The 22,228-nt window shown below is 58.8% G+C and overlaps 1 protein-coding gene and 1 long non-coding RNA gene across 3 annotated transcripts in view; one reads left to right on the plus strand and one right to left on the minus strand.

The window, feature by feature from the left end:
* The window catches only part of ITGA11 (integrin subunit alpha 11), a 100,931-nt gene extending 82,431 nt beyond the window's left edge, over positions 1-18,500 (minus strand). Inside the window, exon 1 of the mRNA XM_002718168.6 lies at positions 18,315-18,500. Within this exon, the coding sequence (XP_002718214.4) occupies positions 18,315-18,366 (52 nt within the window). The 5' untranslated portion in view covers positions 18,367-18,500. The remainder of the gene's footprint in view (positions 1-18,314) is intronic.
* Positions 17,419-21,785, plus strand: LOC108178241 (uncharacterized). 2 transcript variants are annotated; one of them, XR_016218290.1, is made up of 4 exons: positions 17,527-17,685; positions 18,657-18,794; positions 19,016-19,081; positions 20,194-21,785. It is a non-coding gene; the product is annotated as an uncharacterized LOC108178241 (long non-coding RNA). The 2 variants fall into 2 exon arrangements; XR_001794957.4 differs by lacking the exon at positions 18,657-18,794 and having other exon boundaries at positions 17,419-17,685.
* The last annotated feature ends 443 nt before the right edge of the window (positions 21,786-22,228 follow it).

Raw genomic sequence — 22,228 nt, forward strand, 5'->3', positions numbered from 1 at the left:
TTCCCAAGTCCCCTACCACTTAGATCACACATACAGAAATAATAGCGTGTGTGTGCCAAGCTCACTTCTCAATTGACAAAAACCCTTACCATCACCTTTAGATGTAAATATCTTAATATTCTCATCTCACAGGTGATAATGCTGTGGGACAAAGGTCAGCAGGTGGCCCAGGTCACCCAGCTGACATGCGAGACCTCATCCATGTTGCTTCTCAGAACCCTGCTCTCTTTAGTTCCTTTTTAAGGCTTATTTGTGGTGCTGGCATGTCGCTCCCCGTTTTCGTGGAGGAGCAACACAGGACCCTGCGCTGTTCTTTCGTCTGCTCGGCCCTCCCCGGGTTTGCTGCTGGTTCTTCCCGGGTTGGCTACTATCCCTTCCACCTCCGTGGAAGGGCAGTTCCCCCTGGCCGCATTCCCCACTTCCGCAGGGGAGCGGCACACCGCCGGCCGGGTCTCTCGGGGGCTGCACGGGTGTTCCTTCAGCTAGATGTTCCCCATAGATGTTCCTGGTGCATGCCGTCTCTCTCCTCCTTTATAGTCCTCCTCCGCCAATCCCAACTCGGCTGCCCACACGCCGAGTACGCTGCTCTCCAATCAGGAGCAAGTCCTACAGTTAATTGGTTGAACTGGAGGCAGCTGTGCGGAAGCTGTTTACTTCTCTCCCAGCGCCATATTGTGGGAGAGCAGATGCATAGAATAAGTCTTAATTCCAGTAACAGTCTAGTCCGGTTTGCTCCCCACACTGGCACTGTGACATAGCAGGCGAAGCTACCACCTGCAGTGCCAGCATTCCATATGGGTGCCGGTTCGAGTCCTGGCTGCTCTACTTCCAATCCAGCTCTCTGCTGTGGCCTGGGAAAGCAGTGGAGGATGGTCCAAGTGCTTGGGCCCCTGCACCTGCATGGGAGACCTGGAAGAAGCTCCTGGCTCCTGGCTTTAGATTGTTGCAGCTCTGGCCATTGCAGCCGTTTGGGGAGTGAATCAGCAGATGGAAGACCTCTCTCTCTCTCTTTCTCTGCCTCTGCCTCTCTGTAAATCTGCTCTGCAAATAAATACATATTTTAAAAAAACAAAGTTTATTTGTATTTATTAGACAGAGTGAGAGTGAGAAGGTGTGAGACAGAGAGAGAGAGCCACTGGTTCACTCCCCAAATGCCTGCAACAGCCAGTTGTGGGCCAGGCAGACACCTAGGGCTAGGAACGCCATTCGGGTCTCCCATGTGGATGGCAGGGACCCAAGTATTTGAGCCATCCTCTGCTGCCTCCCAGGGTGCACACGAGCAGGAAGCTGTATGGAAAGTGGGCGCGGGACTCGATCCCATGCCCTCGGCGATGAAGTGCAGGCACCCTGAGCAGCGGCTTCGCTGTCTGTGCCACCACACCCACCCTCTCGGCTCCTCCGCCCTCACTGGAGGGCTCTCCCCGAGGCTAATCCCCCTCTAGCTGCATCTTCTTCAAAACTCCCCATCCTGCATCCCCACGCCTCAGATCGTGTTGGCTAGAGAACTGACTGGCGAATTCCTGATGGCAACAGGCTGGAGGCGAGAGACCAGGTCTCCAGGAAGGATGGAGCCAGGGCCCTCAGGGTGCTGGCCCGGATTTGAGCTGAGGGTGGGAAGAGGAAGGCGCTGGGGAGAGCCCGGGAGCGAGCATCCCTTGCAGCCTCCCCATTGCCAGTGTCCCGGCCCCAGCTCACTCCCTGGACCCCGCCTGATGCCACAGCTGCACCTGTGCGGGCAGTAGTTCCCATTTTTCCTGGGTGGCGCTGGGGGAGGGGTCTGGAAACAACACCCGTTCTCTGGCATTTTTTCCTTCACCCCTCCCCCCCAACATTTCTTCAAAAATTTTTTTATTTACTTCATTTGAGAGGCAGAGAGAGAAAGAGCGCTCCCACATGCTGGTTTACTCTTTAAATGGCCTCACTGGCCAGGGTTGGGCTGAGGCTGAAGCAGGTAGCCAGGAAGCCCATCCAGGTCCCCCACGTAGGTGGCAGGAACCCAGCGAATCAGGCTGTCACCTGCTGCCACCCAGGGTGCACAGTAGCAGGAAGCTGGCTTCAGGAGCCGAGCCAGGACTTGGACCCAGGCCCTCCTCTGTGGGAGGCAGCTGTCCCCAGCAGCGTCTTAGCTGCGGCACTAACTGTTCTCCCTAACCTGTGGTCTCCAGGGGCTATGGTGGCGGGGGAAGGGCCAGCAGCACATTTGTCTGTCTCAGCTTTGTCACGAACCAGGTCACGTGTCCATGCAGAGTCGCTGAGCCCTCAGGGCCGGGGCTTCCCCTCCTCCACCCTGGCACACGTCAGGCAGGCTCCCCTGGACCAACCCCAGCTGACTTCCAGTTGTGGGCCCATGAGCAAGTGTCCGAGGAGTGTGGAGAGGGAGGCCAGGCTGCGTGTAGCAATTGCACACTCGTCTCGGTGGGCTGGAGCCAGATCCCTTCAGGAAGGGAAAGCTCCGGGCATGGATGACAAGAGTTTGCATCCCTGTGCCAACGGCAAGGGTTCAAGCAAATCGGCCTCCAGGGCGCAGCGTCACCCGTGCTGGCGCCTTGGAGACTTGGCTGCAGTGCCCCGCCCCGCCCCTGGCTAGGGCTTCTGGACACACCCAGGGGTTAGAAAGACGGAGGCCTTGGTGGGAGTCCAGGCAATGTGGTCACCTTTCCACGGAAGCCCAGCAGAGCCCCGGAGCGCTCGGGGCAAGTGGGCGGGGCGCGAGCACGGTGCCGGTCACACTCCTCCTCATTCAAAACAGCTGACCCCAGCCTGGGTACACTGCCTCCTTGGGACCATGTCACGCCTGTGTGGTCTTGAACTGAGCCAGGCTGCGCTCCTCCTGGGATCTGCTAGGAATGAGAGCGACGGTGGTGGGGATGGGGAGAGAATGGCTGGAGTATTGGATGCTGAGGTCAAAGGCCACAGCCTGGATGCAAGGGCTCAGAGATGGGGAGCTGGGACGAGAACGCCTGCCTCCTGAGAGCTCAGGCTGCTGTGGTTTCTCCTTCGGGATCTGCCTGTGTGACCTTGAACCAGATCTTGTGCCCTCAGAGGCCTCCCGCAGGGGAATGATCTCACTGGGGAAGCAGCAGGCCCGCAGCCTGGCAGCCAGGAGCTCTGAGCGCGTGTCTTGGGGTTGCCCTGAGGCCTGGCCTGCAGGGGTTGCACTGTGGCCAGTGCGTCCGCTGTCCCCAGGAGCAGAGCCCTGGATCCCGGCACTGGCACGGCCGACCACTGGGGGCTGGATGGTTTCCAGGGTGTGCGTTAGGGGAGACTCAGCTGGCTCCCTAGAAACGGTCAGGGAGGTGCTCCCTGGGGCGGTGAACCTGACCTTCACCCAGGATGGCCAGGAAGTCAGGGGACCTCCTGGTAGAAGTGTCCTCTTGGCAGTGGGAATCCTAGACAGCAGCCGCAGGCCGGGCACGCACGGCCACCCTGCAGATGGCTCAGGTCTGAAGCAGGCAAGTGGCTCCTCCGGATTCCCCTTCACTTCCGCTCCATCAGTCCTGCAGGTTCTGCCTCATCCCCACCCCCAATGTGTCCACCCTGCCCCGCCTCCTTTGGGACTACTCAGACCAAGCGAAGGTCTCAGCCCGCCGCTCAGTTCTTCATAGCCGGAGCGATCTGAGAACCACGTCAGTCAGGGCTGCCCCTTTGCTGTTCTGAGCCTCCTGGAGTCCCCCACGGAATGAGAAGAGATTCCAGACCCTACTCCGGGGGCCCTCCCAGGCCCTGCAGGCCCTGCAGGCCCTGCCTTCTCTTGGTTCCTGGAGCACACCCAGCTCTTTCCCACCGCGGCATCCTTTTTTTTTTTTTTTTTTTTTTTTTTGGCAGGCGGAGTGGACAGTGAGAGAGACAGACAGAGAGAAAGGTCTTCCTTTGCCGTTGGTTCACCCTCCAATGGCCACTGCGACCGGCGCGCTGCAGCTGGCGCACCGTGCTGATCCAATGGCAGGAGCCAGGTACTTCTCCTGGTCTCCCATGGGGTGCAGGGCCCAAGGACTTGGGCCATCCTCCACTGCACTCCCTGGCCACAGCAGAGAGCTGGCCTGGAAGAGGGGCAACTGGGGCAGAATCTGGGACTAGAACCCGGTGTGCCGGCACCGCTAGGTGGAGGATTAGCCTAGTGAGCCGCGGCACCTGCCGCGGCATCCTTGCACCTGCTGCTCCCTTGGCCCAGGACATTCTTGCCCAAGGTCCTCGCTCTGCTGGCTCCTTCTCAGGCTCCAGTTCTGCCGGCTCGGCCCATGCTAGGAAGAACCAACCTCCTGGCATCTCCTTTGTGCCTTTCAGAAGGAAAGGTGACCACAGGGGGCTACCAGCGCTGTCTGCTTGCTTGGGCGCTGTCTGCCTTGCATCAGTTTACCAGCCGCAGGGCCAGGAGTGGGGGCTGCTGGCGCCTACTCCCCAGAGCTGACGGACGGTGCACAGGCCTCATTCAGCGATGTCATCTTGTGAACTTGATCTTGACCACATTGGGAGAATTTACACCAGTGTCCTTGGCCAAAGGCACAAACAACAATGGAAAGAAGTCTTGCATACTACCCCAAGAGAAGAAGTCGGTGTTAACCATTTGCCAGCAGCACCCTGGAAGGGACCAGATCTGCCTCCCTGCTTTATCTGTAGCGTCTGGAGCGAGGCCTAGCACCCCGCTAGCACATCAGTGTGCGTTTGTGAAAGGGAAGCACGCAGGTCTCTAGGACCTTGCCCTGCCGACGAGGGGTTGCCGGCGTCCGCGATCTCAGAGCCTTGGGAAGGGAAGGCACCGACGGTGTTGAGTTCGGCTTCAGGAGCCCTAGTTCTTTTTTTTTTAATTATTTATTTATTTTTTTTTATTTTTATTTTTTGACAGGCAGAGTGGACAGTGAGAGAGAGAGACAGAGAGAAAGGTCTTCCTTTGCCGTTGGTTCACCCTCCAATGGCCGCCACGGCCTGGCGCCCCGCGGCCGGCACACCGCGCTGATCCGATGGCAGGAGCCAGGAGCCAGGTGCTTTTCCTGGTCTCCCATGGGGTGCAGGGCCCAAGCACCTGGGCCATCCTCCACTGCACTCCCTGGCCACAGCAGAGAGCTGGCCTGGAAGAGGGGCAACCGGGACAGAATCCGGCGCCCCGACCGGGACTAGAACCCGGTGTGCCGGCGCCGCTAGGTGGAGGATTAGCCCAGTGAGCCGCGGCGCCGGCCAGGAGCCCTAGTTCTGATCCCAGCATGCCTTCTAACTTGCTTTGTTCCTCTGGGCCAGTTCTTTCCTCTTCCTATCCCTCGTCTGTAAAAGACAAACACTGGACTAGATGCCCTACATCCCTGTATTGGATTTAAAGAAATCCATAGGCACACACCTCTGCCATTTTCCTCCCCCTCCCGCCACCCCTGGGGTCACAGCACTCCACAAGTACACAGGCCGTTGTTTACACTGGAGTTGGTGGAAGCTACACAGTGCACAGCCTGTGCAGCTGTACGTGGCGGCCCTGCCCTCTCTGACCCTGGCCACAGGCCTTTTCAAAGAGAGCCAACTTGGACAGTGAGTCCCTCCCTTTCCAAACATAGTAACCAGCTCCAGGGGCTCAGACAGTTTGGCTTTGATTTGCCAGCTCCCAAGCTTGTGTCCTGCTTGTCATGGGTGTGTGGCTCCACGGCCCCATGCATCCGGGATTAGCCCCAGCCTAGGGAGTGTTTGGGTAAAGTTAAGAGCAAGACAAGGCTCAGAATATGCAATTTGTGGCAGGGCTTCCCCCCGGAGGACAGGAAGTAGGGTAATGAGGACCCAGAGGACCGCTCGGCGAGGCTACTCCTGCCGTTTGAGTGTAAACTAAGAAAGAGCATGGCGGGGCGCTTCCCTCGCAGGCCAGCAGGGCCCGCCCAGCAGTGCAGCCACCCACGCCCTTCTGCAAAGTCCTCTGGCTGTGCAGAGCTTAGCGCAGATCCACCAGATGCCAGCAGCTAGGCTCGGTGGGAGCGGGGATGCTGGGGAGGGGTGGGTTTTGATTCCCTGGGGGTTGTGCAGAGGTTCTTCCGGATTTCATGTTAGGCCGGGTTTTGCTGGTTGCAAAACCATCTCAGATGTCCACTGTTGCTTTCAGGTTCTGTGACTCAAGCTCTCGTCATCCATCTGCCTTTACTGCACGCTAAGGGGACTGCCTTGCGAGGCGGTGACCTCCCTGTCTTGGGGCAGTTGCAAGCCCCCGATGGCTGTTTGTCCTGGGATGTTCACACTGTCAAAGACCCTCGCAGGCAAGTGTGTGGTGCTGAGGCCTCTGGGGGTGGGGACAAAGCCCAGAACGGCTCATGAAGTGGTGACAAGGGAAGGCCACCCTCGCACTGGATCCACCCATGTGCTGGAGCAAACTGTTACAATAACGAAACTGTCAACCTCCTATCACATGTAGCTTTGCGGTCAGATTCGGGGCTCTATTTCTGGAAGTTTTCATCAAGGCCCCTAAAGACTATTAGAAGCACAAAAGCCTCCCACTCCCTGCTAACGCACCTGGGAAAGTAGTGGAATTTGGGTGTGTGTGTCGGAGGCAGGACAGACGGTGCCAGATTACACTGAAGAAGGGACAGGAACAGGAAGGCGGAGAACAGCGCTCACAGCCCCAGGGTCCTGACGGCCCCGTGAGCAGTGGCCGTATCATGTTGGTCAGACAAAGCAGAGAAGCCCATAAGTCTATGCTCTCGCTCTTGTTCCGCAGACCTCGGGCAGGCCACTTGACCCCTCGGGACCACAGTCTCTGGAGTCGGAGTGCCAAGGTTCCAATCGCAGGCTGTGGCTTTGTCACCCGGGGCCATCATGGCTAAGGCCTGTCACATGTGCATTGGTCACGATTCCTTTGCTGGTGGCACTTTTCCAGCACTTCATCCCTGCCAGCCACTGCGTCTGGGACCAGGCGACATCGGCTGTGGCTGGGTGGCATTCCTCCCTTTCCACCCCCTGGCCCTGTGACATCCGTCATTCACTCCACACTGGACTTTGGTCCATGCATCCAGATGTGATCCCAGCACGCCTCCCAAGGAGAGGAGGTTGCACACTGAGCAAGGGGCAGGGCTGCCGCCGGGTCCCAGGCTCATGCACAGGCTGCCCAGCTGAGCCACCGGAACAGGTTCTGGGCTCTAGGGTTCCCAGAGGCCACGCCATGGCCTGGGGTCTCTATTCAGCCCCCACCTTCTTCTCTGGACACCCCCGGCTCGCTCTGGGTCCTGCAGGACCTGGCCACATTCTGCCGAGGGTGGGTGACGTCTGAGCCACTTCCCTTAGTGGGGGGAATGAGAGACGTCTGCTTCCCTTGGTCCTCGCTGGGTCAAAACAAGGTCTCTCCATGTCTCCTTGTGTTCTCTGAGCCACAGGAAACCCGGGGCCTGCTGGGAGTAAACTTGCCCCTTTCTGAGGCCCCCTCCCTGCAGCTGCCCTCCTGCCCTGTCCACCTGCTCCTGCAAGTGCCCCTCAATGCCCCCAACCCATTCTTGTCCAGAGAGACAGCTCTGGATAGCAGGTGGCCAGGGAAATGGCAGGGCTGGCCCTGTGCCCACCTAGTGGACTGGTTAAGAAGCAGGGGGGTGGTTGGTTAATGGACATCCCAGCTGCAACAGGAGCTTCCTCTGGGTCTCCCATGTGGGTGCAGGGACCCAAGCATTTGGGCCATCTTCCACTGCTTTCCCAGGCCATCAACAAGGAACTGGATCAGAAGTGAAGCAGCCGGGACTCGAACTGGTGCCCATATGGGATGCTGGCGCTGCAGGTGGTGGCTTTACCCGGCCCCTGGTGAGGAGATTTTTATTAGTTGGTTCATTCCTTCTACAGCTGCCTATTAGGCCAGGCACGGGTCTGGGCTAGGCAAGTAAACACAACAGAAAGAGATCCTTGCTCCCACAGGTGTTCTGTTAGGGCAGGCAATGCAGGGAGCACTTCAACAAACTTGTGGGACATGGCATTAAAAGGCCAATTTAGGGGCCAGTGCTGTGGTGCTGTTAAGTTGAGCTGTAGCTTGCAATGCTGGCATCCCAAGGCAGTTCAAGTCCTGGCTGCTCTGTTTCCAATCCTGCTCCCTGCTAATGCACTGGGAAGGCAGCGGAAGATGGCCCAGGTGCTTAGGCCCCTGCACCCACGTGGGAGACCTGGCTGGAGTTCCTGATTTCTGGCTTTGGTGTGGCCCAGCCCCAGTTGTTGCAGCCATTTGGGGAGTGAACCGGTGGCTCTGGGCCTGGACAGGGGATGGAGCAGCACTAAGGCACTTGTCTGGGCGACTACTCACTCTTGCTGCCTGAGTCCCAGCCAAGGGCCACCTGCACCTGCCCCGCAGCTCGGTGCTGTGAACGGGTCCAGACCCGATGCACCCTCCCCTCCTGAAGCCTTCTTGTCCTTCATGCTCTCTGCTCAGGTCAAGGCCACCGCCCTTTCACCTGCCGCACGTTTGCTGGTTCACGCCTCACTCTCTGCCCTGCCTTTATCTGAAGTTTCACCATCACCTTGCTGGGCCACTGCAGCAGTCCTCTGACTGCTCCACCTGCTCCCCCACACCTGCTCCCCCACCCATCTGCTACCCACCCACCTGCTCCCACCCACCAGCTCCCCATCTACCTGCTCCCAACACATGCTCCCTCCCCCACCTGCCCCCCCCACATCTGATCCCCTAACACCTGTTCCCCCCACACCTGCTCCTCACCCACCTGCTCTCCATTGCACCCACCAAGCACAGAAACCGGCACTCCCCTCTCTCAGAAACCTTGCATGGCTCCTATCTGCTAGCTCCAACTTCGTTGGCCCCCAGGTCCTCTCTCAGGGGCCCTAGCTGGTATTCCCCACAGCACACACTGTAGCACCCTGCTGAGCAGATAGCAGCCCATGTGCCCAGAGAGCCCCTCTACCCACCTCTTGCTGCAAGGCCAACCCTCCTTGTACTTAGGATTCTCTCGCCTCGCCCACCTCCCAAATCCCAGAGTCTGTGTCTGCTGCTGTCTGTGGTCCCTGTTACTCCCTCTTGTGCTGTCATTATTTATCCCCAAACTCTCTCCAATAACCCGCGAGCTCCCTGACAGACAGATGACTTCTCACCGTCTGTCCCCAGGGCACCCAGCACAGGGCTCACGCAGGCTACGGTGCTCGGACCACCTGGCGGTGAGTGTCGCTCCCCCTCTTCGTGGAGGAACGACACAGGACCCTGCGCTGTTCTTTCGTCTGCTCGGCCCTCCCCGGGTTTGCTGCTGGTTCTTCCCGGGTTGGCTACCGTCCCTTCCACCTCCGTGGAAGGGCGGTTCCCCCTGCCACTTTCCCCACTTCCGCGGGGGAGCGGCACACCGCCGGCCGGCTCTCTCAGGGGCTGCACAGGTGTTCCTCTTAGATGTTCCTGGTACATGTTGTCTCTCTCCTCCTTTATAGTCCTCTTCCACCAATCCCAACTCTGCTACCCACACGCTAAGTACGCTGCTCTCCTCCAATCAGGAGCAGGTCCTGCTGTTTATTGGTTGAACTGGAGGCAGCTGTGTAGAAGCTGTTTCCTCCTCTCCCAGCGCCATATTGTGGGAGAGCAGATGCATAGAATAAGTCTTAATTCCAGTAACTTAGTCTAGTCTGAGTTGCTCCCCACAGAGAGCATGCAAAGAAATGTCAGCCATCTCTCCTGCCTGCAGCTCTCTCCACAGCAATGTGGTCTTCTGTCCATCCCACACATGCTCACTGAGCACCTGCTATGGCTGGCACTATGTGAGAGCTGGGGACCCCACGGCTGATCAGAGAGATGATGTGCCCAGTGCCGAGGGGGAGGATGTCAGGGGACTAGACAACTGTGGTGGTGGGGACTGGGCAGCTGTGGGGAGGGGGCTGGGCAGCTGTGGTGGGGAGGGGAGAGGCACAGGATTCCTCAAAATCACACGGTGGGAGGGGAACGCTGATTGAGGACATCAGGGGAGCCTTCCAGGAGGAAGTGGTACCCCAGTGAAGAACTGGAGCATAAGTGGGAGGCAGCCAGAGGAAGAGCAAGGGTACCGTGGGATGTGAGGAGGCCAGAGGGAGCCCTGTGCATTTGAGAAATGCAGAGCCTGGCTTGTTGGGGGGCTGCAACGGTGTGCAGGTGCCTACACACCTGGCGCTGCTCGAGGTGAGTCCTGAGCAGGGGCCAAGTCAGCCAATCCAGGTCTGGTTGGAGCTTGGACCAGGACTCAATGGAATGGCAGTAGGGAGTCATGGAGGGTTTAAGGAGGGGAGTAAGAAACGCTCTAGGTTGGGGCAGTAGAAGATGGCCTAAGTCCTTGGGTCCCTGCATCCACATGGGAGACCGGGAAGAAGCTCCTGGCTCCTGGCTTCAGATTGGCGCAGCTCCGGCCATTGTGGCCATCTGGAGAGTGACAGTGAATGAAAGACCTCTCTCTCTGTCTCTATCTCTCTCTGTAACTCTTTCAAATAAATAAAAATAAATCTTAAAAAAAGAGAAAAGAAATGGTTTAGGTTGTGTCTTAGCCTCACTTTGGCTGCTGATGAGAAAGGTCTGGACCGGCCTCAGGGAGGTGCCAGGCCTGCACATCCCCCCGCCCCCAGCCTCCTCTTCCTGCTTCATGGGGCCTCTGTTCCCCCCTCAGCCTGGCTTGGGTTAGCCAGGACCCTCTCCCGAGTCAGAGGCTCCCTTCACCGGAACACCAAAACAGCTCCAGTGGGACCCAACATCACGGCACAGGAGTGGCCCCCACGGGCTTCTTCCCACCCCTGCTGTCACTCCCACGTCCCAGAGCTGCAGGCAGCCCTGACTGGGTGGGACCCTCAGCCAAATCCATCACCCCTCAGCTCCCTGGGTTTTCCTGTTCTTCCCAAGTGGGGCCAGAGATGGAGTAGTTGACGGCCTGGGATGGGGGCGATGGGGACAGGACACAGACAATGTCTCCAGTGAGTAAATCCCCAAAGACCTTGTGCTCAAGCCTCTGAAAGCCTGGCCAAGCCGTGGGTGCAGCCCCGCCTGGCTGCGAATCCCCCGGAACTTCAGGCTGGTGGCGGGAGAGGAACTGAGCTTGCGGAGAGCTGGCTAAACCCGGCTCTGACCCCGATGCGCTGGGTGACCCTGAGCAAGCCACTTTCCTTCCTTGGAGAGCGTTTGCCCTTGTCCCTTGCGCTCGACCAGGGAGGTGCTTAGCCAATGCCCATGGCTGCCTCCTTGAACGTGGCCATGTGTTTGGAGGTGGGTGGGGCAAAGGTTTTGTCTGACACCATGGTTCCCACGCTCAGCCAGGAGGGAGGGGCCTTGGATGTGCTGATGCTTCTGTACCTCCTGGCCCTGACCATCTTGGACAGACACAAGGGGGGCGCGAGTGGGCAGGCGAGAGGGGTCGTTGCTTATTCAGAGCTGCCATCCCAGTAGCATGGGGCCACCCCACAGCGGGGGCTGCGAGAGGCAAGGACCTGCAAGTCCCGGCTGCTCGACTTTGCCCCGGACCCTGACCCTGAATGGTTCTCAAAGCAGTCTTGGGCAGCAGCTGCAGACAGAAGCCCCTCCTGGATTCCAGGACTTGAAGCGAGCTGTGTGCTCTCAGAACGGCTCCGTGGGGTCCCTGCCCTCGCCGCTCAGCAGGCTGGGGGCTGCTCCCACCTCCATGTCCCTGGGATCGCCAGAAACCAGCAAGCGGGTGTCCGGGGCTCCATGGAGCTCAGCCCCTTGGTTGCCTCAGAGTCATGGCTGGCTGTGGGGAGAACCAGGTGAGCAGGACTGGCCTCATGGGCGTGTGCCTGCCCTGGGTTTAGCACTCTGCTGTGGTCATCTGGAACTTGTTCATTTTTAAACAAGGGGCCTGGCATTTGCCTTTGGCACTGATGGCCCGCTAAGTGGTACGAATGAGCCCAGGGGAGAGCTGCGCCTGCACATTGCTTATGAGCCTTAGATCAGCACCGAGCACCGGCTCTGAGGGGCTGTGAGCTCCAGGAAAGAGCAATTCCAGAGGACAGGACAGGGCCTGGAGTGGGCCGGGCTGACCAGGGCACTGCGGTCAGCACGCCAGTACTACCTGCCCACCACAGCTGCAGAACACACACCCTTAGAAAGTCACTCCTTTGGCTGAGTCAACACACCTTAAGTTCCCCTGCTGGGTGTAGCCAACTAGGCTTTCCACCTCACCCTTACCCTAGGACCTGACTCCGAGTCCCCATGTGACCTTGGGATGAGCGAGGCACTCACACAGCGCACACAGCCTCAGCTTCCCCGTCCCTCTACTGGACACATCAGCCTTAGCCGGGCTTCTGGCCTCACCTGGCCTGTCCCGGCTGATGAAACCAACACCGGGGAGCCCTCTTTGCAGACTGCCAAGGCTGCAGCCCTTTGCCCCTCTGATGGTCCCCCTCCCCCGCGCCCCGCCTTCCTGGGCCCTGGAACTCCCCCCTGGCTTAAGAGTTTCTGGTGCCTGGCCCTACCAGGCAACGTTGTTGGGGGCAGAAGGCTGTGAGCGCTGCTGCTGCGCAGGCAAAAACGCCTTCCCTGTCATCCTGCTTGGAATCCTGGAGGCGTTGCCATGGGAACTCGCCTAACTCGCCCCACACGCCACGTGGAAAACACTCGGCCCGGCCCAGGGCAGAGCCGCTGCATTGGAGGCCGCAGCTGTCCAACATCACCAAGGGCTGGGCAAGGGTGCGCCTGCCTGTGCCGGAGCGATCCAGGCCGGGCAGGTGTCCCTGCCAGAGCCACTTGCTTGGGGGTCCCCTGTGAGCCCTTTACTCAAAGGCAAAGACAGGGTCCAGTTAAAGTGCCAGCCCTTCTGGGTAGCGCACATCAAACCGTCACCAGTCATCCCTGCAGTTCGGCGGGAGCTCAGAGCGGGTTTGGGTTGCGAGAATGGGGGCACGCAGGGCTGGGAGGAGACCTCTGTCCAGACCCAGGGGGATGGGCTGCATGGGAGCCCTGGGGCAGCCAGAGTGACCGGGCGCTAGGGCAGGGGTGCCAGGGCCCTTGGCTGGCAGGCAGCGGAGGCTGCAAGTGAGGGGGAGAGGCTGTCCTGAGCTGGGGTGCCGTGAGAAGCCCCCTCCTCTCCCAGCCAGATCTCCCGTGGAGGAAGCTGGGAGGGCCTGGGGTGACCACTTTCCCCCTCATGCCAGCGCCTCTTCTGTGCCTTCAAGGCCCACGTCCTAGGAGAGCATCTGTGGGCTCAGCCAAAGCTTGATCCTCAGTCTGCGGTCTGGAGCTTGGACAACGTGGGCCTGGCCATCGCGACCTAAGGCAGCTGCAGCGAGGCCGGAGGGGGCGCCGATGACTTCCGGTTTGCAGAGGGCTGCCCAGGCGCGGGGCGCTGTTCTGAGCACCTGACACGCATGCATCACGCATGCATCATTCAACTGCAGCACCGGCTGGTGCTGTGCTCAGTCTACATTTCACAGCTGAGGAAGACAGGGCCTGGGGCGCTTATACTGGATCGCCCAAGTAACAAAGGTTTGAATGAAGGCGATCTGGCTCCGCCCCCAAGCCTCACTGCACTTGGAAGCACTCCAGTGAAGGAAGAAGTGAGGAGGCAGGGAGGGGATTGGCCACGCTGACGCCCCCTCCCAGTGGACTCCACATGCCTGATGCCTGGGTGCTAGGTACCCGGATGGTTACCCTCCGTGGGAATTTGCAACCTCATATACTTTTGGTTTATAAGATGACCTACTCCAGTCTCTCTCTTGCCCTTTCTCCTCTGTTTCAAACCTCTGAGCACCCAGCACAGATTTCGCACAGGTGGGGTTCACATGCTAGGGTGGAGTGGTCCCTCCTGGGCCAGCACTCCCCATGGCACGTGCCCCATGCTGTGGGTGTGTGACTTTGGAACTCACTATGGGCTTTGAGGGGAAATCCTAGGGGGCTTCAAAACGTTCATGGGGGGGCTGGCGCCATGGTGTAGAAGGTTAAGCCTTTGCCAGCAGCACCTGTGTCCCATATGAGCTCAGGTTTGAGACCCGGCTGCTCCACTTCTGATCCAGCTCCCTGCTAATGCACCTGGGAAAGCAGCAGAGGACGGCCCAAGTGCTTGGGCCACTGCACCCACATGGAAGACCTGGAAGAAGCTCCTGCTTTCAGCCTGGCCCAGCTCTGGCCGTTGGGGCCATTTGGGGAGTGAACCCGTGGATGGAAGACCTCTCTCCCCCCTTCTACCTCTGCCTTTTAAACAAACAAATAAATAAACCTTTTTTTTAAGTTCATGGAAAAGTGAAATGAAAAGATAAGCTTATTTTGGTGCAGAAATGTGAAGTGCATCAGGGATTTTCCATAATGCACCTTTTGCATGGAGAGCCCGCGGGGTTTAAACAGCCAGGAATCCTTGGTGGTGACCTTGGTTTGGGAGGTGGGGAGGGAGATGGGGTATTAAGTGATAAAGAGCAGCAGGGGTGTGGTTTCCCAGCTCAGAGGCCGCTGCCAGTAGGGGAGAATGCTGAGGCTGCTTCCTCTTTACAGCTGTCAGTCCCAGACAAAGATCTTCGATTCTCTACTGAGACGTGGCCACCCAAACCAGGCTCTAAGGGGAGGAACTAAAAGGTTTTCAAATTCACCCAGCCCCGGGCTGGTGCTGTGGTGCAGCAGGTTAACTCTCTGGCCTGAAGCGCCGGCATCCCATATGGGTGCCGGTTCTAGTCCCAGCTGCTCCTCTTCCGATCCAGCTCTCTGCTCCCAGCCTCTTCCATTAGCGAAAGCTGAGCCAGGCCAACTCAGGACATGGTTTTCTCCTAAGCACTGAGGGAGGGCTAGATTGCAATGAGAGGCTGTGTGGCTGGGCTAGGGAAACCGGGCAGGAGGGGGAGGCCCACTGAGGGCTGAGAGTGGGGTGGGGTGAGAATGCAGAGAGAGGGCGAGGCCCCCCAAGGCTGCATGTGCTGTGCAGGGCGCCACAGGCTCCTTGGCTGACAGCGGCTGGGTTGAGGAGCGTCCAGCAGGGTGGGCGATGGAGAGACACGGGGACAGCCTGCATCCTTTCCCATGCTGCCCTTATAGTCTGCACATCCACGGACTGGCCTCTTACTGACTGGGACCTCTCCACCCACAAGGACACCCCAGGGCCAGGCTGAAGGGCATAGTCCCCACCCCACCCCACCCCCAGCTCTGCAACACCACAGACACCCACACTGAGATCGCACGGACTTCACGGCAACTCAGCCACCAAAATCTTTGGACCTGGTCTTGGGGGTGGGGTGGGAGTAGGGAGTGAGTGGGAGGAGCCAAGAGAGCCTCAGTGAGGGGGCGTCCTCCGAGCCTCCATCACACTTCTGCTAGCTTTGTCTCAGAGACCTGTGCTTGAAAGTCATATCTCTGGGGCCGGTGCTGTGGCGTAGCAGGTAAAATTGCCTCCTGCAGTGCCAGCATCCCATATGGGCGCCGGTTCAGGTCCCGGCTGCTGTATTTCTGATCCAGCTCCCTGCTGTGGCCTGGGAAAGCAGTAGAAGATGGCCCAAGTGCTTGGGCCCCTGCACTCGTGTGGGAGACCTGGAAGAAGCTCCTGGCTCCTGGCTTTGGATTGGCACAGCTCTGGCCATTGAGGCTCACTGGGGAGTGAACCAGTGGATGGAAGACCTCTCTCTCTCTCTCTCTCTCTCTCTCTGCCTCTCCTTCTCTCTCTGTGTAACTCTGCCTTTCAAATAAATAAAATAAATCTTAAAAAAAGTCATATCTCTGTGATCCTTAGATCCTCACAGAATTGTCACCCCCTTGATGATGACCATCATCATCCTATAGTGCTGATCAAACCTGCCTGGAGCTCTGGCGCTATATACTTTGTAGGCCGAGAAACTGAGGCATAGAGCCTGACCGTGACTCACCCAGGGCACAGGGCCCTGCTGGGCAGAGCCCGGGTCAGCCCCAGGCAGCAGGACACTGGGGCCTTGCATGACGAGGCCTGGCAGACAGCAGGTGTTCAGGAAAGACTGTGTGACTACAGAAGCAGCGGCTGGGACGGTCTGGCCCCTGAGGCTACTTTCTCTGAACAGCAGCTGTGAAAGTCTTCGGAGTTATTTCCTTCATTTTTTTTAAGGCTTTCTTGAGAGTCGTGTCCCCACCACTGCCCTGCACAGCCTGCAGCAGGAGCCCCGCCCAGCAAGGTGCAGGCCCACGCTGGCCTCTGACAGCTGCCCGCCCAGCCAGACTGTGCTGTCACCGGAAAGCAAGCTTCCTCCTAATCCTCACATTGAATCCAACCACCTGCTGCACGGATGAGAGAGCCACACGGACCCTGCCCTGGAGCCAGGGGAATGGCCGCTATGACCCTAAGACCTTTCCAATTGCCAGAGCCCGTATTGACCAGAGTCACCTTTGTGGCTTTAAAATACCCACGTCCTGGTTCTTTAATCATCGCAGGAACTGCCTTGCTAAAATAGGCACAATCTCACTTTAAATTCTGTCCACACACTCCACACACACACTCCTTCGGTGCCCAATCCAAATTATGTCTCTTCCTCCAGGAAGGCTCCCTTGCTTATCCAGCTGAGGCTGAACTTCTCATTTGCTGGCTCAGTCCTGGGGCTCACTGAGCCGTGTGTTCCCTGGCCTTGCCTTGATCTCAGCTACAGCAGGGCCCAGTCTGCACCCGCGGGCCGGGGCCCCACCCCCCAGCTCCTTGCAAGCAGATGTCGGTCGCTCCAGCGTGGATTGATATGTTTAATGAATGCCATATTTCAAAAACCCAAACTGACCAGACATAACTCCAGAGTGGTTTTCTCCACATGCAGGACACTCTGAGTCACAGCTCCCGTGTCATCAGAGGTCTTTCACTGGTCTGCACCCACCTCCTTCCCCTCCCCAGGGTAGCACCCCTGCCAGCCATGGAGAGAGCCATCCTGTGTGCCAAGCTCCCCCCGCCCCCCAGGAGGGGGGAGGCTTCTGTTACAGACCCTTGGCTTCATCCCAGGGACAGTGTGTGGATTTGAGTTGCCGTCTGCGTTGCACACACGGGAAACCTATGGGAGAGGCGGCAGAGCCGGCCCGGGGCGGCACAGTCCCCCCGCAGGCGGCAGAGCCGGAATTGGAAGCGGGCTCTGATTTCAAAGCCTTTGCTCTCAGCTTCTGGAAGTTCCCAGACCCCAAGCTGGCGGCTCCATCCCAGGTTCTGGTGGGGCCACCAGTCTGGAGCCACACGGAAGTGCACCCCTCTCCCTGTGGCTGGGGGGCAGCTGTCCCTGCAGTGGTGCCCCCTCCCGTCTAACTGCAGCAGGAAGGGGCTCACTGGTTGCAGCAGTGGCTGCTGTCTGCTGGGCGCATGGGCGCTTCCCCACCCTCCCTGGGACTCCATCCATCAGAGTTGGCTTTAAAGTCACAGTGACTTTGGGGTCTGGTCAGATCCCCACCAGCCCTAAGCCTTGTCAATTACAGAAGGCAGAACGGAAGGGCGCACTCTTTTCTCAACGTGCCTGGGGGCCAGGGAGAGTAACCGTGGGCTGGGGACGGGGGTCTCCTCCTGGGCTCCGCCTCTCTCCAGCTCCGGCCTGGAGTCCACATCGAGGGGGAGCCCAGCTCAGAGGCCACACTCGGCCAGCCCCGAGGCACTGGCCCGTGTCAGATCACTTGGGAGGGGCCCTGCGAGCTTTCGCTCGATCTCCGAACAAGTCGCTGGCCACCGCCCCCGCGTGGCGTCGGCAGTTGTGCAGAGGCCTGGGCCCCGGTACCCCGGTGCCGGCAGCCCCGGGCCTGCCTCTCGCCCCTCTGGCCCCGGATCCGCGCTGCGCCCCAACACCTGGAGTGCATTAGGCGGCAGCACGCGTCTCGGCGAGAGCGGCTTGGTACGGATTACGGAATAATCACATAATTCGGGCGCGGGTTGGGTGGGTGGGCAATGCCGGTGCCCACCCCGGGTTTCAGGGACCCTCGACCAGGCAGACGAAGGCTTGCCATTTCGCCCCGGGCTTCGCTCCGGCCCCGGGCCAGAGGGACTTTCACAGTCTTCGGCGCCCGGTCCCCGTCCCGGGCCACCGCGCCGGGCTCTCCAAACTTCGGGAGGCAAACAGGCGGCCAAGGCTCCCTCAGCGCGTTCTGCCTGCTTCCCCAGCTGGGGTCGCGCGCCCTCCGCGTTCCCGGGACGCCCGCGTGCCCCGGCGGTAGCGCAGGACGCCCAGCGCCGCCCTGGCAGGCACCCCGGGCGCCCGGTGGGGCCAGCAGCCCCCGGCGCTGCGCGATTAGAGCCTCTGCAACTCTTCCCAAACACCCCCAAAGTCCGCGTTCTAAGTCTCCCTGGCGCACAACTCCTTTGTGCAGAAGCTGGCGGGGCCGCCAGGCTGCTGCCGGTTCCCAGGGGACCCGCGTCCCATAGAGCAGCCAAGGTCTCACCCCGGGGGGCGCGGCGCGGGATCCCAAGTCCCAGCGGGCCCGGGAAGGGCTCCAGGACGCAGGGGACGGGCATCGGGGCACGTACCTGGCCAGAGGCTGAGCGCCCAGGCCACCACGAGGCTCCTGGGCAGGTCCATGGCCGGCGGCGGGTGTCGGGGGCGCGGCGGCGGCGGGGGGGCGACGAGCCAGAGCGGCAGCCTCCTCGGCGCGGCGCCTCAAGCCTGCACTGCGTGCCGGGCTCCCTGACAGCCGCGGCCCGGGCGGAGGAAGTGGGAGGGCCCGGACGGCGGGAGGGGCGCGGCCGCCACTGGAGCTCTGGCACCGGTCCAGGCTCGGCCCCTCTGCCACCTGGGCAGGCGGCGCGCGGCGGCCTGGACGCCCCCTCCCGCCTCGCGGCTTCTCCCCGACCCCACGTCGGTGCTAGCAGGAAACCCAGGGACCAGCCCGCTCCCGCGAACCGCACCTCGCCGGGGGCGCGCCTCCGCCGGTCACCGTCGAGCTCCGGGTCTGTTCGGGGAGGAGATGTGAACCCTATTTCTCTAGGAAAAGAGCGTTCCAAAGCGAGGTGAGCCGGGGACACCCGCTGGCCAAGTGTCCACTCTGCCACAGCCCTGGCCTCTGTGCACCGCGCGCCTTGCGCTGTCAAGGCCACACCGAACTTGCCGCACCTGACGCCGCCCAAGGTCCCCCAGCGGGGAGCGGGGCTCTCTGTCAGCCCTGGGAAGCTCTTCTTTGGAGCCCACGCGTCTTCCTCCCCGTGTGACTGGCTTCTCTCTCCCTGCCCAGACTGAAAACACCTTCAGAGTAGACAAATGGAGGCTTCACACTGAGGACTCTGCCCCTAGCCCCCAGGTGGGTGAATGGATGGTGGTGTGCGGGTGCATAGGGATTGGGAGGGCTTCCTGGAGGAGGTGACCGCTGGGCAGCCTCCCTGAGGGTGAATCAGGTGCTGGGAAGGCCTGCGGTGGGGTCAGCACAGCTGTGGGCATCGTGTTTATATCTCTTCCTGGTGGCCCCTGTGTTAGCTTTGGTATCTTCACTTCTTCCCTTCGGCTGCAGACTGGGGATGCCCATTCCACCCCTGGGGCTTTTGTGTGTGCATGTGTGTGCATGTATGATTGCGCACGTGTATATTTGTGTGTATATTGCATATGTGTTGTATATGGGCACATGTGTGTATTTGTGTGCATGCATGTGTGGGTGTGTATATGGGTGCCTGCTTATGTGTAAATGTGTGCATGTATGTGTGTGTGTCTGTGTGTGTAGGGAGGCACGTGGCTCCAGCTGAAACCATCAGCGTGCGTGTGCCATCCCAGGCCACAGTGGAAGAAAGGGTGGTGTGACAAAGGACAGGGGTTTGCTGGGACATAAGCATGCTTGCTCTCCTAGGAGCCCCTAGCAAGAGTGCACATGTCAACTCACCCACAACTGACTCACCGTTCTCCCCCTCTCTCCTGCCCCACCTCCTCTCCCTGGCTGGGGCAGGCTCTAGCGGGCTGGGAGTTGGGGTTGGGGTGGGGAAGCGGGGAACCTGGCCTTGGGAGGAGGCAGACAGAGGAGATCATGTGCAGGGGAATCCCCGGGACCTGGCGGTGATGGGTCAGGGGGTCCTCTTCGTTCTTTAAGTTGGTTTACATCCGGGTGCCTTGCATCCAGCGCACCCTTACCTGATGGCACCTGTCTCATGGGCTGCAACTCGCTTCCAGCCTCGCACAAATTCCTGCTCTCTCTGGTGGTTCTCAGACTCCAGGTGCCTCAGCCTGACCCGGAGCACCTGTGCAGGATCGGGGCGTACTGGTGGGCGCCCCAGGCCCCGGTGATGGGCTCCGTGGACATGTGCTGTTGACGGCCTCCATTCATTAACTTTCCTCGTCCTCACGGGGAGCTGTGGCTCTCAGTGTGTGCACTTTTGTGCAACACCGAAGGCTGGGGGAGAGGTGTGAGCACATTTGTTCTTTCAACAGGTGCCTATGTGTCCCGGGCTCTGCAAGGCACTCAGCAGAAGCCCACAGAGGGGAGCCAGCGATGGAGCTGAGAAGCAAGACCCAAGCTCAAGGGGATGCATTTACTCATAATTTCCTGGCCATGAACTTCCTGCACGTCCTTTCTTCTTTCATCATTATTAAACATGATTTCGGCAGGTGGGAGACCAAAGCACAATCTCAGTTGCGAGGCTGGAACAGCTCAGAGAATTGGATGAAGGACTTTAGGCAAGTTTGGATTTTTTTCAAAAGATGTATTTTACTTATTTGAAAGAGAGAGAGAGAGAGAGAGAGAGAGAGAGAATCTCCCACCCGCTGGTTCACTTCCCAAATGTCCAGGCCGTAACCAGGTGCCAGGAGCTCCATCCATGTCTCCCTTGTAGGTAGCAGGGATCCAGCGACTGGAGCCATCACCACGGCCCCTCAGGAGCCAGAGCCCGGCCTCGAACCCAGGCCCTCTGGTGTGGGATGAGAGCATCGCCAGTGCTCGGGCCAGCTGCTGGCTCCTGGAGGCTGGCATTTGCACTGACTAATAATAGTAATCCTTTACAGGGACGTGGTCTTTTTATTCATCTCTTTTAAAGTTTTTATTGAGATATAATTCACATGCCATAAAGTTCACCATGTAATTCAGCAATTTTTAGTACATTCACGATGTTGTGTAACCGTCACCACTGATTACACAACATTTCCATCATCCCCGAAAGAAGCGCTCTAACCATGGGCGGCCCCTCCCCAATCCTTCAGCCACCATTCGACTTTCCGTCTGTGTTCATCTGCCCACCCCGGAACACTTCATGGAGATGGAATCACCCCATCTGTGGCCTTTGGGTCTGCGTAAGGTTTCCAGGGTTTAGCACACAGTCGCAGTGTCAGCATCTCGCTCCTCTCTGTTACCAAGTACACGTCCCCACATTGGCTGTGCCGTACGCTTGGCGCTCACCAGGGGCTGCCTGCCTGGATGCTTCTACTTGGGCCATCATGAATAATGCTACTTTCAACACGTGCGTGCAAGTCTTCGTGTGAACTTCAGTTTTCAGTCCTCTTGGGTAGGTGCGAGGGAACTTCAATAAAAAGTTTCATTCCTTTTCACCTGAACTTGTTGAAGTCAACTTGGTGATGTCAGGGCCAGCGTCATGACCCAGTAGATTGAGCTACCGCCTGTTCCTGCCCACGCTGGCGTCCCGTGAGTGCTAGTGCTAGTTGGACTGCTGGCTGCTCCACTTCTGATCCAGCTCCCTCCCAATGTGCCTGGATATGCAGCAGAAGATGGCCCAAGTGCTTGGGTGGCCCCTGCCACCCACGGAGGAGACCCAGATGGAGTTCCAGGCTCTGGGCTTCAGCCAGGCACAGCCCTGGCTATTGTAGCCCTTTGGGGAGGGAGCCAGTGGTTGGAAAATGTGTCTCTCTCTGTAACTCTGCCTTTCAAATAAATCAATACATCTTTATATATATATATATACATATATATATTATATTGACATCTATTCCTATGAAATATTTTCCAAAAGTTTATAGAAAATTCATATGGGGAAAAAGCTGTCTATGGCTTTAAAATTGTTTTCTACCAAAAACAACCTTATCCTTTAGTGTTCAATTTTCCACAAACTTTCTGAAGAACCCTTGTCCGTACTGTCACGTGCCACAACCCGCTGTTTCCGTCCGTGATGGTGATCCCAGGGGGCCTAGGTGTGAGGTGAGTCTCGCCCTGTAGGTTCTCGGGGGCGCACTCCACATTGCAACAACAAAACTGCCCAACCCAGCACTTCTCAGAACACGCCTCTGTCCTTAAGTGCTGCACGACCCGACCTGGCATGGAGCTGCTGAGTCCTACGGTCAAGTTTCTGTTTAATCACTAGAACGGTTTTCCATTGCTGCACTCTTGTTTTGCGTCCCCCTGCAGTGTATGACTGATGTACGGGACGTTTTACTCTTTTGGAAATTCTTTCACATGTATCGTCTCATTGAACACTCACAATGGCCAATAGCTCTGCAAGGAATTTTTATATATATAAAG

The sequence above is a fragment of the Oryctolagus cuniculus genome, chromosome 12 (assembly GCF_051225735.1).
Source record: "Oryctolagus cuniculus isolate XC-2025 breed Fujian yellow rabbit chromosome 12, ASM5122573v1, whole genome shotgun sequence".
NCBI lineage: Eukaryota > Metazoa > Chordata > Mammalia > Lagomorpha > Leporidae > Oryctolagus > Oryctolagus cuniculus.